The sequence below is a fragment of the Thrips palmi genome, unplaced genomic scaffold (assembly GCF_012932325.1).
Source record: "Thrips palmi isolate BJ-2018 unplaced genomic scaffold, TpBJ-2018v1 HiC_scaffold_5, whole genome shotgun sequence".
NCBI lineage: Eukaryota > Metazoa > Arthropoda > Insecta > Thysanoptera > Thripidae > Thrips > Thrips palmi.
The window spans coordinates 9,108,895-9,127,595 of NW_023144632.1; the positions used below are offsets into that span (position 1 = coordinate 9,108,895).

The 18,701-nt window shown below is 57.2% G+C and overlaps 1 protein-coding gene across 1 annotated transcript; it reads left to right on the top strand.

Annotated features, from left to right (window-relative positions):
• Positions 1–1,001: 1,001 nt before the first annotated feature.
• Positions 1,002–17,591, top strand: LOC117650293. Its single transcript, XM_034393603.1, has 9 exons — positions 1,002–1,030; positions 11,869–12,047; positions 12,283–12,539; positions 12,634–12,756; positions 12,831–13,045; positions 13,203–13,538; positions 13,763–14,008; positions 14,094–14,393; positions 14,475–17,591. The coding sequence occupies exons 2-9, from the start codon at positions 11,902–11,904 to the stop codon at positions 14,802–14,804; spliced, it is 1,953 nt and encodes a 650-aa protein (XP_034249494.1). The 5' UTR covers positions 1,002–1,030; positions 11,869–11,901; the 3' UTR covers positions 14,805–17,591.
• The last annotated feature ends 1,110 nt before the right edge of the window (positions 17,592–18,701 follow it).

Sequence of the window (18,701 nt, forward strand, 5' to 3'; positions counted from 1 at the left end):
CGCCCCGCGAGTGCGAGGCCGTTGTTTATGCGGGAGGCGAACGCGCGGCCGAAAAGCGTCCGAACATCGCGCGGGAATAATGAGCTCTCATGGACTGCAGGCGACGTCTTGTCTCTCTCGCGCTCTGGGGCGTCGCGCAGGGGTGCGAGAGAACGGAGCCACTGTTCGGAATCAGCCCGCTGGGATGCGGCCGTAAAAAATGATGGCGGCGAATAAAATAGGCCGCGCTAGACTTTCTGGCCGCGGTGCCTCGCCGCGGTGCTCCTTGGCGGCGCCCCTACACTACACTTTATTAGCGGGCCGGGCCGCCTCGGAATCCTCAGAATGGAACCGATCGGCCCAATCAAACCCACGCGCCACCGGAAGGCCGCATTAGTTCAGCCAAATTTCTTCCGAAAGAATTTACAACTTTCTTTTTGAAATCAAGAGAATTGATTTTCCATTGCGTTTTACAGTAATTTTGTTGCATCAATGAAACTTTATTTTGGGAGTGGCTGACTAGTGCAGTTTGATTCCTACTAGTAGCGCTGCTGTCGCTCTGTCTCTCTCGCACTCCTACGAGGCGCCCGGTGAGCGAGCGACGAAGCACGACTGTTCGGAGTCAGCTTACGGCCACCCCGTCAACAAGTACCACTGTCCCTGTCTCTCTTGCGACTGCGGAGCGAGTTCCCCGCCACTCTGTCCCTGTCGCACGCTGCGGCGCGCTGCGGCGTCCCGGAGGGCTGCGAGGGAGGCAGAGCGCGCCGAAGCACTGTGCCGCTGTGCAGGATTGTCAGCTAATGTACCTTCCTCCGCTTGCAGGTTCTCCGAGATGGGTCCGGAGCGGCCCTTGCTGGCGCCACCGCCCCCGCGCGTCCCGAGAGCCATGGACTCCGCCATGGACCCCGCCGTGGACCCCGACGTGGACCCCGCCGTGGACTCCGACTGCCGGCCCTGCGCGCCCTGCGTGCCCTGCGTGAGGCGGCGGCCGGCCCGGGCCTGGGCGCTGCCGTGGGGTCTGCTCGCCCTGCTCGTCCTCCTCGTCGCCCTGGTGAGTGTGTTTTTCGCAGTGCACGCGCGGCACCCGGGGAATGTCGGCCCGGTGGCGGCCGGTGGCGTCGCGCGCCCGCCTGCCCTGCCCGGCTTGGCTCCCTGCTCCTCCCAATAGTCCCGCAAAGACTTGGACGCCGCGACCCGGCGCCGAGTGTCGATGCGGAGAGATGATTCGGGCTTTAGCCTGGCGTGGCCTGGCTTTGGCCTCGGCGACAGTGGCTGCGAGCAGAGCCAGCGGGCAGCGCGGCCAGCGGCGGCCAGCGGCGGCCAGGAGAAAGCTGCTGTATCAGCATCTCGGGGACAAGGATGCTCCCCCCCCCCTCCCGCAGCCCCGCAGCCCGGATCAGCTGGGACTTCCCCCTCCCTCGCTCCGCCGCGCTCGGCGGCCCCAACGGCACTTGAGCTGCGTATACGTGTGCTAATGTTGGCCCCGGCTAGGTTCGGCCGTTCGGTCTCGCGGGCTGTGCCTTCCCTGCTGCCGGCCAGGTCGTGGACTCCATGACCAATCAACTGCAAAAAAACTGACGCCCCGAAAAGCGTCTCCCTTCGCTGGCGCCGGCGTGCCGCTGCGACGTGCAATGCATAGCGCCTCTAACTTAGCAGCGTGCTTCCGACACGCTGTCTCTCTCGCACTCACAGGGCGTCCCGGAGGACTCTCACGAAGCAGGACATTGCCTCGGACATGCCGCTGGCAAATCGCGCCTTTTTGGGGGCGTTAACTAGGGGTACGCGCCGTTTTGTGTGGGCGCGTAGTGTGGCTGAGCGATGCGAATTTGTGCACTTCGGACTGCAGCTTGTGGGCTCATGTTGAGTGAAATGTAGGTCTGGGGTATAAATGGGAGTGATTTTTGTTATCAGCACACAAAAAACTGTTGGGATCAACGTCAAACTCGATTCCAAAATTTTGGTCCAAAATTGGTCAAAATTCGGTAATGCGTGAGTCTGAGAAAAATTTGGAAGTCATTTTTGAGCTCAGCGCATCAAAAACTGCAGGAAACAATAAAAAAACTTGATTTGAAAATTTTGGTCCAAAATGACCTAATTTGGGATAAAAATATAAGTCTGGAGTCGAAATGGAGGAGATTTTCGTCATCAGCACACAAAAAACTGTTGGGATCAACATCAAACTCAATTCAAAAATTTTGGTCCAAATTTGGTCAAAATTGGGTAAGGCGTGAGTCTGGGAAAAATTTGGAAGTTATTTTTGAGTTCAGCTCATCAAACACTGCAGGAAACAATATAAAACTCGACCTGAAAATTTTGGTCCCAAATGACCTAATTTGAGATGAAAATATAAGTCTGGAGTAGAGATGGAAGTGGTTTTCATAATCAGCACTCCCAAAACTCCAAGAATCAATATGAGATTCGATTGAAAAATATTGATATCAAATTGATCAGTAATGGGTAAAGAATGGGTCTGGGTTGGTCTTCATGGATCACCCTTTGTCGTCACCAATACTCAAATGCCACACCAATGCGATTCCTTCAGTCGAGTAACATTCCATTGCCAGCATTGAATCGCTTAATTAGCTACTCGTCTGCTTGACTCACTATTCGATACATCTTTTTCTTCAAACTAATGAATTCACAAATTTATTAGTTATATTTGAGAAGCCTTTTGTCATTCTTTCATTTAAAACCAGTGAATTAAACAATATAGACTGGAATATGTAATCATAGTTTTTATTAAGTGACTCAGTTTAGGGCAGGCTGATCTGAAGCATTCGACGGAGAACAAGTTTTGTCAAATTCAGTGAATCGTCTCATGAAGTCAAATGCAGAGGCCACTTGTTGCTAATACGCCAACTTAATTTACCTTATTCATGCCTCGTGATATTTTATCTTTAGAGTAAAAGAATACAGTATAGTCTTAACATTGGGCTTACATTCAGAAAGCCAGCTTTTAAATCATTATCAATACTTGGTTCCAGTTGTCGGACACAAGCTTTGGTGAAGTGAAAGGAATCGTCCCATTAAAAGCAATTACCAAGTCACCCACCGCTCAAAACCTGAATCGTCTGATTGAACCCAATATCAGTTCAAAATCTGTTAGCACTAAATATATGGATTATTTATTGCACAAAATACATCTATTTATGGATTCTTTTAATCAATAGATGTAAGTACTAGAATATTGATGTTAGCTTGCAGCATTGCAATAGAGTGTCATTTCCCCGAGACAAACCAAGACAATTAACATGTCTTCTAATTTCAACAGAAGTTATTCATGCATTTACCTGATTTGATTTACTATGAAATTTAAAAATTAGGATAGTATCAGAGAGAATAAAATCAGTAGATGCACACAAAGGCAAAGAAAACATTGTATTTACAATCCACAACTACACTCAATGCACTGACCTGTTCCCCTGTGACGGGGGAAGAGGGGAACGAAACACGTAAACCATTCTCACATTTAGTTTCCGTATTTTCCTCTGTTGACACCCCGGAAGGGTTTCAATCATTCTAGAATGTTAAAAAACTATCTCAGTACCTATTTGAGAACCCCTTTGCTCTTTAGTTTGTTTATTTGCATAAGTGCCGTCCCGTCTTGCAGACGGCTTGCAAGCGCGGCAGCCGGTATGAGAAATTGGTAAGCGACACGCTGCTACCAACCTAAACACGCTAATTACCTACTTCAAAATGATGTTTTGAATATTTCAAACGATGATAATTGTTAATCTGAGATAAACTCCCCCTGTAGGATGTTTAGGTGACATCAGGTGTGAAATTTGGATACTATTCGTTCAGTAGTTGCTGAGAAACGTGAGTGATTACATACAGAGAGACAGACAGACAGACAGACGCACGACCAGTCACTTTTCGGAGCGCCCAAACACGGCAAGGGCTTCGCTATCGCTCAGCCAATGACTTTCCGTGCCTGAAACCTAACCTCGCTGCTGCTGCGCGCGGCCACCGCCAGCCAATCTAATGAGGCGGACTCATTTCCCAAATCGTGTCAGCGGCCTGCCGGCGTGGCGCGTCGTGGCGTGGAGTGGTCTGCGTGAGGTACGGCGGCGCGGCGCCGTGTCGTAGAGTCGGCGCAGGTCCCGCAGTGCAGGCCCCGCAGTGCAGGCTTGCAGACTACTCGGAGCCAGAGCCGCGACGTGACACCTCGGTAATTGGGTCGCGGAGTCGCGGCAGCGACAGCGAACTGGTCGGCGGTTCCGGCGTGTTCCGGCCGCGGCACTGCCAGTGCACTGCCAGTGCCAGGCCAGGCGCTGCACAGCATGCGCGTCCCGAAAGCACGTCACGGACCTGCCGCCGGGATTCCGAAGAGTCGTTTTTGTCGCGCCGTCTCTTTCGCACTCATAGGGCGTCCCGTGTAGGTGCGAGAGAGACAGAGCGACGAAAACGACTCCCGGAGTTATCGGTGGCGTCTGAGAGAGCGGCTCGGTGCCTGATGGTCTGATGGATGCGCCCCAAGCCCCCAAGTCCGGGCCCGGGCCAGCCCCGCCAGCCCGGAATCGCACGAAAGGCCAACGAAAGTTGTCGCGCCGTGGTTCTCCATATAGAAGTATCCCGCTCGGGACGCCTTTCATCTAGAAGGTCGCCGCGTGTGTGTGTGACCCTGTGTGTGTGTGAGTGAGTCAGTCATGTCACAATAGAAGGCGTGGTGGGGCCTTGGAACGCAAACCACTTTCTTTCATCGCGCTATATCCCTGGAGCCAGCCGCGCGACCTCCAGCGTCCGTCGTGGCCGTGGCCATGTCCGTGGCCCTGACCGTGGCCCTGGCCTTGTGGACAGGGCGTGTCCGCCCCGCCCCGCCTCGTAATGCTCCACTTGAGCGTGGCGCGATGGTGGCGTGCAGGGCGAGCAGGTAGCGGCCAACGGGGACCCTCGTGCGCACTGGCGGGCTGCGGGCGGGCTGCCTGGCCGAAGGGTTTCGCCGGTTCGCTCTTTATTCCCTTCCCCCTAATGATCGTGTTCGGCCCGAGGTTCGGCCTACTTCCCGGACGTGACGTCTAGACGTCTGCCGCGGCTTGCACGCCGCGTTCCGCGCCCGGCGCCCTTTTTTGCTGCGGGGCCGCCGCGCTTTGCGGCGTTTCGGCGCGAAAAATCAAGATTTGGACCGGCGGCGCGGCGCCAGGTTTCGGCGCGAAAGCGTCACGCTGGTCGCGGTCACGACACTGTCCTGGAGGCGAGGAGAAAATTTACGATTCGCCGGTCTTTGCGACCATTTTGGTCCATTTCGAGAGCTAACGCTGTTTTTACAGCAGTCTTTGGTGGCTCTTACCGCCGCTGTGCGTTTTCTAGTGCCGTTTCCACGGTCCCCAGTCGATTGTTGTCACCGAAAGCACGCGAAGCTGGCCTCGCTCGAGGTGGTCAGCAAAACAGCACGACATTTTACCGAATAAACTCAAATCAAACCGCAGAGAAGAACTGAAAAAAAAACAACATAGAATTGTTGTGTGAGTTAAATTATTGCAAAATTATTGATTAAATCGAACTTCTTTGTGCGCGTTAAATTTCCACATCGATCCCAAAAGAATTTTCATCGACACTAGGATTTTCTTTCAGTAAAATATTGCGTGTGTGACTGAAAGCCATCAACCGCAGCACATAGTTTCGGTCGTCTCGATTCGTTTCTCTTTTTGCTCCGTGCGAAAACCGCTTCGCCCAAGCCGAGAGGCCGAAGGCGGGAAGGTGGGCGACGACCCCCCGTCGGCGCGCTCGTCACCTGCACTGTCTGGCCGTGGGACTGACGCGGACGTGACGTGTCGGCGACGTGTCGGACACGTGTCGGACACGTGCACGGTGTGACTCATCCGGGATAATGAAGCACGAGGCCCCCCTCCTTTTCGGCCCGCTGGAGTGATGTTCTCAGGCCGCGTTCCGGCGGCCAGGCCAGGCCAGGCCACGCCAGGCCGGCGCCCTCTTGCCTGCCCCGTCGGCACCGAGCCGCTCCCACTGTCTTTGGGCATTTCAATGCAACGCCTTGCGCAACTCTATGCGGAGTGGCCTCTAGATGAAGCGACATCGGGCGAGCAGGGCGGCGGTGGCGTCCGGGCGTCGTCTCGCTCGCCCTGCTTCGCCTGCTTGCCGCCTGCTTGCCGCCGCGAGGAGCGGGCCTCTTTTCGCTCCCTTTCCTTGCCTTGCCGCGCCGCGGCGGTGCGAACGTAATCTCGTAGTAATCCCCGACGACGGTTAATTGATTTCCATTCATTTCTGGAAATGGCGCCTTGTTCCTCGCCCCGTCCCCTCCCACTTCCCCCCCACTTCCCCTCGCCCCGACCGCCCTGCCTTCGGCCACGCTGCGCTGCGCCGCCTGCGCCGCCGAGAATCCCGTTGAATCTACCTGCCGGTTTGCGTTTGGAAACACCTACCGCACCTGAGTGCTCGCCCACTCCCCCTGCCGGCCCTGCCCCCTCTACGCCCTCCCTTCCCTTCCCCCGCCCCGCCCCGCCCTGCAACTCCCGACCGGGTCCGGGGATGGGCCGGGACGGGCCCACAACTCATACACGAAACACAACGCGCGCGTGTGTGTGTCTGAGAGAGAGAGAGAAAGAGAGTGAGAGGGAGAGAGCGAGAGAGAGAGAGAGAGAGAGAGAGGGAGAGAGAGAGAGAGAGAGAGAGAGAGAGAGAGGGGGGGAGAGAGAGACTCTGTGTGTGTGTTCCCGAGTGTGCGTGTCCGTGTGTGTGTGTGTGAGCGTGTGAGTGTGTTTGGGTCGTCTCGTACGTCGTGCCTCTGACAAACGAACCGAGTCCGAGCAACGGAAACTAACCGGGCAGCCCATACACCCCGCATCGCGCGTCGCTTGGCGGGACGGACAAAAACGCGTCGAGTGAAGAGGAAGAGGAGAGGAAATCCGACGCTCGGAAGTCGGAGAGAGGTTTTGGTTTTAGCGTGTTCGTGCGCCACGCCGGCCAAGCCGCGGGCAGGACGCCGCGCGCTGCACCATTCGGCTTGCATTCGGCGCGTGACGGACACCATGGACACCATGGCGGCGCACGACCGGCATGTCTCGACGGCAGTGCGGTGGGCGTGGCACAGAGCGCTCACTTCCCTCTGCCTCTCTCGCACGCCTCCGGGACGCTTCGTGAGTGCGAGAGGAGCAGAGAGGTGGAAGCACTGCTCGGACGCAGCCAGGCTGCCGCGGAATGCTCCGGGACAAAGGGTGGCCGCGCCCTGTGCCCTGTTCGGGGTGTGTTCGCCGCGCCGCCGTTCGGAGCGGCCAACGGCCCCAGCGTTTTGTTTGCGGAGCCAAGCCCATGAGCGTCCCCGCGCCGTCCACGTAGCGAGGCACCGCGCGGACGGCCAAGAGCGCGTCGAGCCGCGCGGCCGGCACCGCGGCGACGACGTGGACGCGGGGACGTGGACGTCAACACTCGCGCGCGCACACGCCACACGCCCCTCCAGCCGAGTCATTAAAGTAATGACTCAATTACCATTCCGAAACACGGCAATTCATGAGTACGGCTGCCTGTGGCACTACACATGTCGCTGGCCGTGCCGTGCCGCCACGCCGCGGCCAAAGAGTGCGGGGCGCGGAGTGCGCGGCGGAGAGTGCGCGAGCGGCGTGCGGGCGCCGCGATAGCGCTCGGCCCTTAACGAACGACACCCTCAGCGTCACGCACTCGGCCCGGAAGCATCCAGATATCGAGATAGCGCATTTTTACCGGCGCTGCACCGCGCTGCGCCGCGCCTCGTGCCGGGATGTGATTTTTATTTTTCCTCATTTTCTTCCCCTCCCCTAATTAATTGGCTACTGCAATCCGGTGCTGTGCCAAGTATGTGGCCCCTGCGTGTGAGCCTACTTACAGATCGGTGGCGAGAAAAGGGGGGGGGGAGAGCAGTGCCTACACGCTACACATCGCCGCACTCTGCCGGCCACTCCGCGCTTCGCTACCGCTTCGCTACCGCTTCGCTACCGCTTCGCTACCGCTTCGCTACCGGGACGAGGCGGACGGTGTCTAACCACCGAAGAGGCGAGAGGCGTGCCACTGCGCGGTGGCCTTCTGGCCTTAATACGGTTCGCAATGAACGCGCGCCGCGCGGGCCGGCCAAGTTCACGGGCCGCCGCGCGGGTAGGCAACGGCCGGGCACGGCCGCGTGCGGGTTGCCTACCCCCATTACCATTACGGGCTGGACCACAACTGATCGTATGCTATTTCGGATCACTATCAGAGGCTGGACTAGCAACCCTCCTAACCTAACCTAACTTAACCCGATCTAGCCTAACCTAACCTCACCTAACCTAACCCAACCCGACATAAGCTAACCAAACCTTACAGTAGGGTCGCTAGGCTGGACCACAAAAGATCGTGTGTCGGGCCCGACACATGTCAGCCTGCACTGCAAAACGAGAAAAAATCTCATTCAACGAACGTTAATGAAAGCAGATGATACTCGTTTGGTTTTCTTCTGGGCTCATTAGTATGGGCTCATTCCAAAGATAGTTCTTAAAATCTCATTCAACGAACGAGGCTGAGCTGGCGCCGAAGCCGGCACGAGCTGAGCAGAGCCGAGGTCTGCCCGAGTCACCCACCCTTTGAGACGTCCGCGCAGGCTGCGCCTCACCGCCAGCCAGCCAGCCAGCCAGACACACCAGCCCGCCCCGGCGGCCAGCCCCTATTATATTGTTAGGATACGCGATTGGTTTCTGGACTCGAGAGTAAAAGCACGCTGACACCTTCATGTGTACAGTATTTTTAAGTATGTTTCAAGTGTGGTGAAGGTATCATCTGCTAAAAACCGTATGCGGCAAATCAAAAACCGTATGAGGCAGACCAAAAGCCGTATACGGCAAACAAAAAACCGTATGCGGCAAATCAAAAACCGTATGAGGCAGACCAAAAGCCGTATACGGCAAACAAAAAACCGTATGCGGCAAATCAAAAACCGTATGAGGCAGACCAAAAGCCGTATACGGCAAACAAAAAACCGTATGCGGCAAATCAAAAACCGTATGAGGCAGACCAAAAGCCGTATACGGCAAACAAAAAACCGTATGCGGCAAATCAAAACCCGTATGAGGCAGACCAAAAGCCGTATACGGCAAACAAAAAACCGTATGCGGCAAATCAAAACCGTTAAAAAAAAAAAAAAAAAAATGAGGCAGACCAAAAGCCGTATACGGCAAACAAAAAACCGTATGCGGCAAATCAAAAACCGTATGAGGCAGACCAAAAGCCGTATACGGCAAACAAAAAACCGTATGCGGCAAATCAAAAACCGTATGAGGCAGACCAAAAGCCGTATACGGCAAACAAAAAACCGTATGCGGCAAATCAAAAACCGTATGAGGCAGACCAAAAGCCGTATACGGCAAACAAAAAACCGTATGCGGCAAATCAAAAACCGTATGAGGCAGACCAAAAGCCGTATACGGCAAACAAAAAACCGTATGCGGCAAATCAAAAACCGTATGAGGCAGACCAAAAGCGTATACGCAAACAAAACCGTATGGGCAAATCAAAACCGTATGAGGCAGCCAAAAGCGTATACGGCAAACAAAAACCGTATGCGGCAATCAAAACGTATGAGGCAGACAAAAGCCGTATCGGCAAACAAAAACCGTATGCGGCAAATCAAAAACGTATGAGGCAGACCAAAAGCCCTATACGGCAAACAAATCCACAACCGTTAATAAACGATGACCGTTGGCGGCTCAGAGTATGGGCATCCAAATAGTCAAATGTTGCACGAACGAGGCCGTGCGCCGAGAGGCGGTACGAGGGAGCAGTTGTCCGCAGGCTGCCCGGTCACCGCCAGCCACCAGCAGAAACAGCGCCCGGCGGCCAGCCCCTAGATATTGTTAGATACGCGCTGGTTTCTGCGCTACGCCAGAGTAAACACACGCTGACACCTTCAGGACAGTATTTGTTAGATATGTTTCAAGGTGCGTGACAATGGTATCATTGCTAAAAATCTCATTCAACGAACGTTAATGAAAGCAGATGATACTGTTGGTGTGTCTGTGTGCTATTTCAGGATGCTTCATCGTGATAGCCCAACAATGTTCCAAATCCTGCCGCGCGGGGTCCGCGGGCGCCCGCGGGGCTGAGCCTAGCCGGGAAGCATTGTTGAATTCCGCGCAGGCTGCGCCGCGGCCAGCCACAGCCAGACAGACTCACCATCCCGCCCCGGCAGCCCGCGCACTTCGTTTCTGGACTCTGGAGTAAAAGCTAGCTGACACCTCTGTGTCTCGTAGTATTAGGTGTATATTTTAAAGCAAAGGTAGCAAATCATCTGCTAAAAAGCCTGCCCCGTGCGTCCACGGCGCGCGGCGCTGCGGGCAAGGCGCTGGGCGTGGCCGAAGAGGCGCCGGTTTCTCCGTTCTGTCTTCACAGATTGGGACGGCGGCAGAATGGGGAAAGCTAGTGCAACGGCCTTCCCCGACGGCCCGCCCGGGACGAGCCTCGACGGGCCTCTCCAACGGGCCTCCCGTCAGGCCACCCTGAGCGGCCTTTCGACGACCCTCGCCGCGGCCTTCTCCGACCGCCCTCCCCGACCGCCCTCGTGTTGACGGCCCTCTGTCGGCCGCCTGACGCGCCTCTCTGTCTAGGCGCGCCGGGCCTCGCCGGGCACTAAGCAGGCAGCGGCGCGCCGACCGACTGGCCGCCGTAGACCCGCAGGCTCTTACTCGCGTCGTCGCAGCCCTCGCGGCGCGGCGGGGGGTGGCGGGGCGCGGGGCGGGGGGTGGCGGGGCGGGCGGGGGGCGGCGGGGGGCGGCGGGGGGCGTCGCGACCAGTCCAGTCTGGAGCGCTGACCGCGGCGGCGCGGCCAGCCAGCGACGCCTCGAGAGAGGCTACATTTTAGCCTCGGCACACGGCGCGCGCGGGGCCGGCGGCGGCCGGGGGACAGGTGGTCTTTCCCCGGGGGGTCGTCGTTAAATGAATGAACCTGCCGGGCAGCCGGGCCCGGCTCGCGGCCGCGAGGCGGCGAGGCGAGGCGAGGCGGCAATATGTCACGGCGGCCCCTCGCGCCTCGCCGCGCCGCCTCGCCGCGGCTGCAACATTGGGCGACCCCACTGGAGGAATGGAATGCGACATCCCCGGCGACCTTATTTCGCGGCAACTGTTGCACGTTCGCGTTCCCACCACTCGGATGGGGGAACGCGTCATTGGCCAAAAATGTTAATTTTGACAAATCACCGTTTGAGTGGAAGTGAAACCAAATTGAAAGCAAGATCTGATTATTTGTTGTGTTTGATAATTGTGGAATTTTTGTTTCCTTCCGCTTGAAGGAAGTTCAGTCAGGAGTCAGTCAACGTCGTGTCGTCTCGTAGAGCAGGGGCTGGTGTTTAGTCGCTGATTTCCCGGCGGTGCACCGGTGTAGTCGGCATTGACGATGGCGATGAGCAGGCCGCAGGCGGCAGCCGCAGGCGGCAGCCGCAGGCGGCAGCCGCAGGCACAGGTGCAGCATGGTGCATGCTGCGTGGCGGCGCCGGGCGGTGCTGCCATTAGTGCGGTGCTGTCCGCAGCGCCCCGCCCCGCCCCGCCCCCCCCCCCGCCCCGCCCCGCCCCGCCGCCACCGCAGGCTCATTCCGAACAGAGCCTTTGTCGCTCCGTCTCCCTCGCACTCATGGTGCGTCCCGCAGCCGTGCGAGAGAGACGGAGACACTGCCACGTGGAGCCGCGCGCCGGCGCGCGTCGCCGCGGGCCAGTCCCAGGCCGCAGGTTTGCAGGTCCACTCGTATGCGCCATTCCAAGCAGACAATGCTCGCCGCTTTGTGGGTCGAAGGTGAGAGTGTGTCGTCTGGCCTCCGAGTCCTCGGCGCCTCCGCGTCGACGACCTGCCCGCGGCGGCCCGCGGCCCTTGCCAGGGGATCGGCCGGCCGGGCCTGCGCGCTGTTTGCCTAAGTTTGCTTACCTCTCTCCCTCTGCCCCCAGGTGTCCGCGCAGCGCGCCGCGGCGGACGGTGACATGTGGCCGCTGGAGAGGCCCGTCGGCATGCCCGCCATCCAGTCCCTGGAGGTGATGTGCGGCAAGGACCACATGGACGTGCACCTCACCTTCACGCAGCCCTTCGAGGGGCTCGTGTCCTCCAAGGGCCAGTACGGCGACCCCAGGTGAGTTATCGCGTGACGCAACGTTTAGTCAATGAGTTTTACTTTCGTCAAACTGTGTTTTGGCTGACTTTGGGCAACCGATGCGTCCGAACGTTTGCTGGCATTCGGTCTCCCTGTCTCCTACAAGACGCGTTGGTTCAACTTAGTTCGTCGCGCATCGCGCACTCTAGAAGGCGCTACCTCGCGGAAACCCTTGGCATCGCCAGGCCAGAGAGTGTAATCTGCTTGCCCCCAGGTGCGTGTACGTACCGCCGTCCACGGGCAAGGCCTCCTTCTCGTTCCGCATCGCGTACTCGCACTGCGGCACCAAGCCCGACCTGCACGGCCAGTTCTACGAGAACACGGTGGTGGTGCAGTACGACAAGGACCTGCTGGAGGTGTGGGACGAGGCCAAGCGGCTGCGCTGCGAGTGGTACAACGACTACGAGAAGACGGCGTCCAAGCCGCCGATGGTGATCGCCGACCTGGACGTCATTCAGCTGGACTTCAGAGGTAGCGTTCTTCGCATCGCCCGTGGCGTACCGCGTCGGCGCACCGCGTCGGCGGCCGCTCGTTCTCCTCAGCCGCTCTAACACTCTGTCCCCAGGCGACAACGTGGACTGCTGGATGGAGATCCAGCACGGCAAGGGCCCCTGGGCGCCGCCAGTGTCGGGCATCGTGCCCCTCGGCTCCACGCTCACCCTCGTCGTGGCCATCAACGACTACAGAGGTAACGATCCCATCAACGCTGCCAGTGCAAAAAATCCACTCTAGCGGATATTTCAATGCACCATCTTCACGCAGGGGAGTTCGACATGCGAGTCAAGTCCTGCGCCGCGTCGGACGGCGGCGGCCACGTCATCCAGCTCTCCGACGACCAGGGCTGCGTACTGCGGCCGAAGATGATCTCCCGCTTCCTCAAGGCCAGGACGGCGGACGAGCGCGCCTCCGTCGTCACCTACGCCTTTTTCCATGCCTTCAAGTTCCCCGACGCCCTGTCCGTGCACATCAAGTGCAAGGTGAGTGTTCCCGCGCCGTTGTGTCCGAGAAAAGGGAAAATGACGCGGCCCAGAGACCGTCGAGGACCCAGCGGGGCGCGGGGTAATGCCTGTCACTCGCCGCTCCAGTTCCTGCGGCACTTGTTGTCCACAAAGCTGACCCACGTTGTGTGCGCAGGTTGAGATCTGCCGCCACGGCTGCCTCGACCACTGCCAGCAGGCCGGCCTCGGTCACAGCCAGGGCCCCGCCGACCACGGACTCAACGGCCACGACGACGCCCTCCTCGGCGGCGGCTTGGGCGACGGCCTCGGCGGCGGCCTCGGCGGCCTCGGCCACGACGCCGGCCTGTACGGCCCCCTGGAGAGGAAGGACGTGCCGACGGCGGCCTCGCCGCACCCAGTGTACACGCCGGGCGGCCCCAGCGGCACCGTCAGGACCCCGGGCCAGGCCGCGCATGCCAGCGCCGAGAACGGTGACCTGTTCGGCGACCTCATCTACGACGAGCTGGTGCAGGTACGACGCAGAGCTGGCTACAGTTCTGTTCGTGGAATGCTCGGAGTGTTTCACTTGCCCGATCCCTTTCGTTTTCGTTTATCTCGCCAAACACCGCTCCTCAAAGGAGACCCTCCTGAAGGGTTTAAAAGGTTCAGTGCGGATCCATACGACAACGGAGGAACGGGCAGTGCAACGCCCTTCCGATGGCATCTTTGCTGAGGCTGGCTTCGCTCATGATCTAGATGAACGAGGAGAGCGCCGGCCTCCACGACGGCGAGCACGACGTCCCGACCGCGGCGGCGCACAAGGCGCCTCGCCCCGCCAGGCCGCCGAAGCCGTCGCAAGGACCCCTGGCATCTCAAGGCCCCTCTCAAGCAACCCCCTCGCAGGGCCCCTCGCAGGGCCCCTCGCAGCAAGCGGCGTCGGCACCGTCGGGACCGGACTTCCTCAACAACATGCACCACGACGTGCTGCCCAGGCCGTTCCAGGTAGGCGACAGCGACGACGCCGACGACGCACACCATCGTGGTCCTGGAGTGAGTGCGTGAGTAAACTGACCCCATTCCGTTCCAGGAGCCGCTGCCACCCCGGCAGTCGCTGCGCGAGGGCGTGGAGCGCTTCCCCCACGGCCCCCGCCAGCTGGACCCGGACGCCGTGATGGAGCTGCGCGAGCTGCGCGACGACGACAACAACGCGCCCCGTCCGCCCGCACCGCGCCGCCGGAGGTCCGTCGCCGTGTCCGACCGGCACACCCGCAGCGCGGACGTGGGCGTCAGCGGGCTGTACGACGTCATCAGCGAGGCCGACCTGGCCTTCACGCCCGACTCCAAGGCCGAGGCCGTGATCGTGTTCCAGGGCCGCATCCGCGAGGAGGTGAGCTCATCCCTCCGTGCGTTTGGCGCTGCCGGCGCTGCCCCCGTCTCCCCGTCGCTAACGCTTCCTCCTCGCCTCCAGGTGGTGTACGGCATCTGCCTGCCCGTGCAGGGCTTCAGCGTGCTGTTCGTGCTCGTGGCCGTGTCCGCCGTCGTCTCCGCCCTGGTGGCGGGCTCCCTGCTGTACCGCTACCAGGTGCAGCGCGAGACGCAGCAGATGCTGCAGCAGCAGCAGCAGCAACAGCAGCAGCACCGGCAGCAGCAGCGGCAGTCGCAGCACCTGGGCATGCAGGCCCTGGCCACGTGGATGTCCATGCGCTTCCTGGGCGGCCTCGGGCCCTTCGGGGGCCGCGCCGAGGCGGCCAGGAGCGCCGTCAGCAAGGTGGACGAGACGAGCGACTCCCGCTTCTGAGTCGCCGCGGCCGCCGCAGATGTGGCCGAGCAACGTCTTCTAGTGACTTAGTTCTAATTCGTTCCGGTGGCACCCCTCATCTGGAACAGTCAGTAAGTTGAAGGTGGGGGCGGCCACCGCCACGCTTCGCATCCTGGTTCAAGTCCCCTAGCCGCGTGAGTTACGCCTGTTACGATGCGCCCGAGCTTTCTTACAATTCCCCGCTTTCCTGTCCACCCATGGCCGTCCAGAACGATATCAAAGGGGACTTCAAACAGCAGCCTGTGAGCCTTGACGACGCTCTGCTGGAAATGTGTGCGACGGTTGGTGCGGTCCGAAGCCCAACCGCCGCCCACATTTCCCATAAAAGCCGTCCCAGAGCAATTTGAAGTACCCCGGTCGGCGTCCCGTCGACGTGGCCTCGGCGTTCTCGGCGTCCTCGTCCCCTTCTTCCTTCTCTCTTCCTTCTCCGGGCGGTGGCGCTCAGGTCGGAATCTAAGTCATACGAGAGAGGCTTTCATAGTGAAGTGTACAAAGAGTAGAGTAGCCGGATCAAACTCAAGCTGGCGACGATGGTGTCTGTAGATTCTGAAAGAACCAAAAACATAAATAATAATGATAAAACTGATATTGATAATAATAATGTAGATTTATTATGTACAAATTCTGTTGTAGCAGCTCTATTGTCCAAATCACGCCACGTATGAGATCGCGAGAGTTAAACCAAATATATTTAGATTGTTAGAGCCGCAGTGCCCTAAGGCGGGCTCGTTGGTATTGTTGGTTTTCTACAATATATTGGATCGAGTAGTAAAACTGGGTTTGATCAGCACCGTGTGAGTGAACCCTGCCAGCAACCCGCCCATTCAACATCATCGGTGTGAATGTGTGTGTGTGTATGTGTGTGCGCGTGCCTGCGTGTGTGTGCGTGGGCTGCGACGTGATGCCACTCAAGCCGACGGCCGAAAGTTAAGGCCTCGTTAAGGACTTGAACGGAGACGTTTTGTAGTAATAGTATCTATTTATCGTTGACCGTGTGAAAAGTGATATTTCATGTTAAGGACTTTTCATGACCTGAAAGAATGGGCTGGAGTAAATAATCGCGTCCCCTTTTTTGCTGCACCGGGAGGGGAGCTCGAAGACTGTGTACACGAGCGGGAGGTTGACTGTTGACTTTAAAAAATGTAGTCCTGTAAATTATTTCAGGTGTGAAAGTGTTGCGTGATTGTTTGTAATAATTGTTCTCAACTAGGAAACGGTGCTAGGAACCTGCTCAGAAAAAGTTGTTTGTTATTTTATGTGTTTGTTTTGGAAGTCTCATCAGTGGTGCCATATTTATGGGCCTAATATTTACTCTAAATTAAGAGAAAGTTTTAAAATGAGCACGATATCTTTTTTTTTCTTGAAAAAGTGTCATTTAGTAAATACAATTGAATGAGCTGTTGATAGTTATGAATTGAAGGTAGTTGTCTACCACTGATTATTATGGTGTATTTATTTATTAATTTATAGTAGTTATGAATTTTTGTATTTAGTAGTCGTTGCGTCACACGTCTACACTGAAAATGGAACAGTGAGACATCTAAACCCTCAAGGGGTGAGACATAATTGTCTGACCGAAAAAGGACGTTACCAAAATGTTTTGCCGTAAACGGGTGATACTTCGATACATGAACGAAAAGGGGTGATGTATCACCGATAAAGGGTAATATTTCGGGCCGGTCGGGCTGATGTCGGACCTTTTCCCGGTTACACATTGGAGTACCGCCCTTTTTCGCTTATATTTTGTCTATCGCCGAAAATTGGTCAGATGTCTCACCGTTCGAATTTCAGTGTGCGGTAGTCTCTGTAAAAATGATGAGTGAGGGCTTGTCAATGTAAAATCTCGCGGTATTCAGCTCTTGTGTGCATGGCGCCAAACAGGCGTGCTCAAAGCCTGGATCCGTGCCGACATTGTTTCCAATTCTCTTGATTATATGGATTTAATTTATTTTTACAATTAATGTAATGTATAAGAAAGTAGCTTAGACTGGCAAAGCAACCTTCCAAGCAGGCCTCGGCGTTGTCCTCGGGTGCTTGTCGCTGCGCTGGTTCATCTGGTCTTCCCTTGCCGGCCTTGCCACGGTGGCCGTGCCGTGCCGTGCCGTGCCGTGCCGTGCCGTGCCGGGCCAGCCCTTGCACTTGATGCCAAAGACTGCGCCGGCGACACTCGACCGATGAACCGCTCTGCCCGGCTCTGCCGCGTCGTGCAATGGGGCGTGCTATGAGATGTTCCTTTGGGGTTCACAGGACTTGTTGGTCTAAATTAAATTATTTGTTATTTATTGAACATTTATTCTATGTCCACATTTTGTTATGTAGATGTAAGTGTTGACTATTTACTACTTTGTGTTTGTCGGCGCCCCTCCCTTCAATATTACTACCAAGGTAAACAAACGCAGCGTGGATGGAAAAAAATTGACGTTTCCCGACGAGGCAGATCTTGGTTGTTAATGGCAGGAACACCTCTAATTTTCATCTAACATTTTTCTCTTGTAGATCTCGTTAGTTATGTTTGGACCTTTGTTTATGATAATTAATTTCGAGTTAAATTTAGACAGGTTTGTAAAATTTCGGTGGACGCATGGCGTGATATTTTCGAATGTGGCCTTTGACAGAGCTTCGCAGGAAGCAGCTCACCCTATTGCTCAAAGTTTATGTTTGGTCTCACTTGATTGTTTTACTGTTTTATTACATTCAATTGCCCATTTTGTATATACTTTAAGATATTATTAATATTTGTAATAATAAATAGTAATACTACGTTAATGAAATTGACGACTTTCCTTCTCCTCCTCCCGTCGGCCGCGCCGTCGCACCCCTTTTGCAGTGCGGCAGCTCTCGGACACACTCCGCGCGTCCTCCGCGATACCCCGCGGCCCGGAGGCCGGCTGGAGGCGCGGGGTATCCACGCCGCGGGGCGCGACGGGCGGACGGGGTGGACGGCTGGACGGCGTGGGCGCAGAAAGGCCACCGCGGCACACCGCGGCTCGAAGGGCGAATCGCGCTGGCCGCGACACTGTCTGACAGCGAAGAAGCGCCCCGTCCGCTCCATCCGTCCCGTCCGCCCCGTTTGCGTCACGCGCGGGCTGCCGGTTCACACGCATCTATTTCCTCGAGTGCCACGAAGAGTCCTGAGTGTTGGCGACCGTCTGCATGCTCGCACTCTGCCTCTTCGTGGCCCACAACGCGTGTGTTGCTAGTTTGAGCAAGAGATCTCTGGCTACAATGTCGGTCGCTACAGCGTGAATTATCTTCGTTCCGTGCACACAAATAGCAGCCCTTAAATAGCCTGTCGCATTTTGCTTTAAGACACATTCCCCTTTGATCATCGTCATCGTGCAACTGCAGCACACTCCGCCCCAGGAAGAAAACAGTTGGTGGCAAAGCACGGACAAAAGCCTCCCCTCGTTCAAGACTTATTTTTCCCAGAACTTGTGGCAAAGGGCAACGAGGTGCAATGGTTGGCACCTCCCTCCCTCTCTCTCCCTCTCTCTGTCTCTCTCTCCCCTTCTCTCCACACACGCACACACCAGCCGAGGAGCTCCGCTTCAGGTCGCGTGGCACAATTTATGACTTTAATCCTCCTGCCGGTCAGCCGGTCCATCCGCCCCGAGTCCAGTGGCTGGCGCCCTGGCGCCGTGGCGGTGCCATGGCGGTGCCGTGGCGGTGCCGTGGCAGTGCCGTGGCAGTGGCGGTGCCGTGGCAGTGACGTGCCGTGGCAGTGGCGTGCCGTGGCAGTGGCGTGCCGTGGCAGTGGCGTGCCGTGGCAGTGGCGTGGCCGCCCCGCCCGGCCGGCCGACGCGTGAATTGCCGCGCCGTATTTCAGACCAAATTGTCCGTCGGCCACCCGACACTTTTCTCTGTCGACCTGGTGGA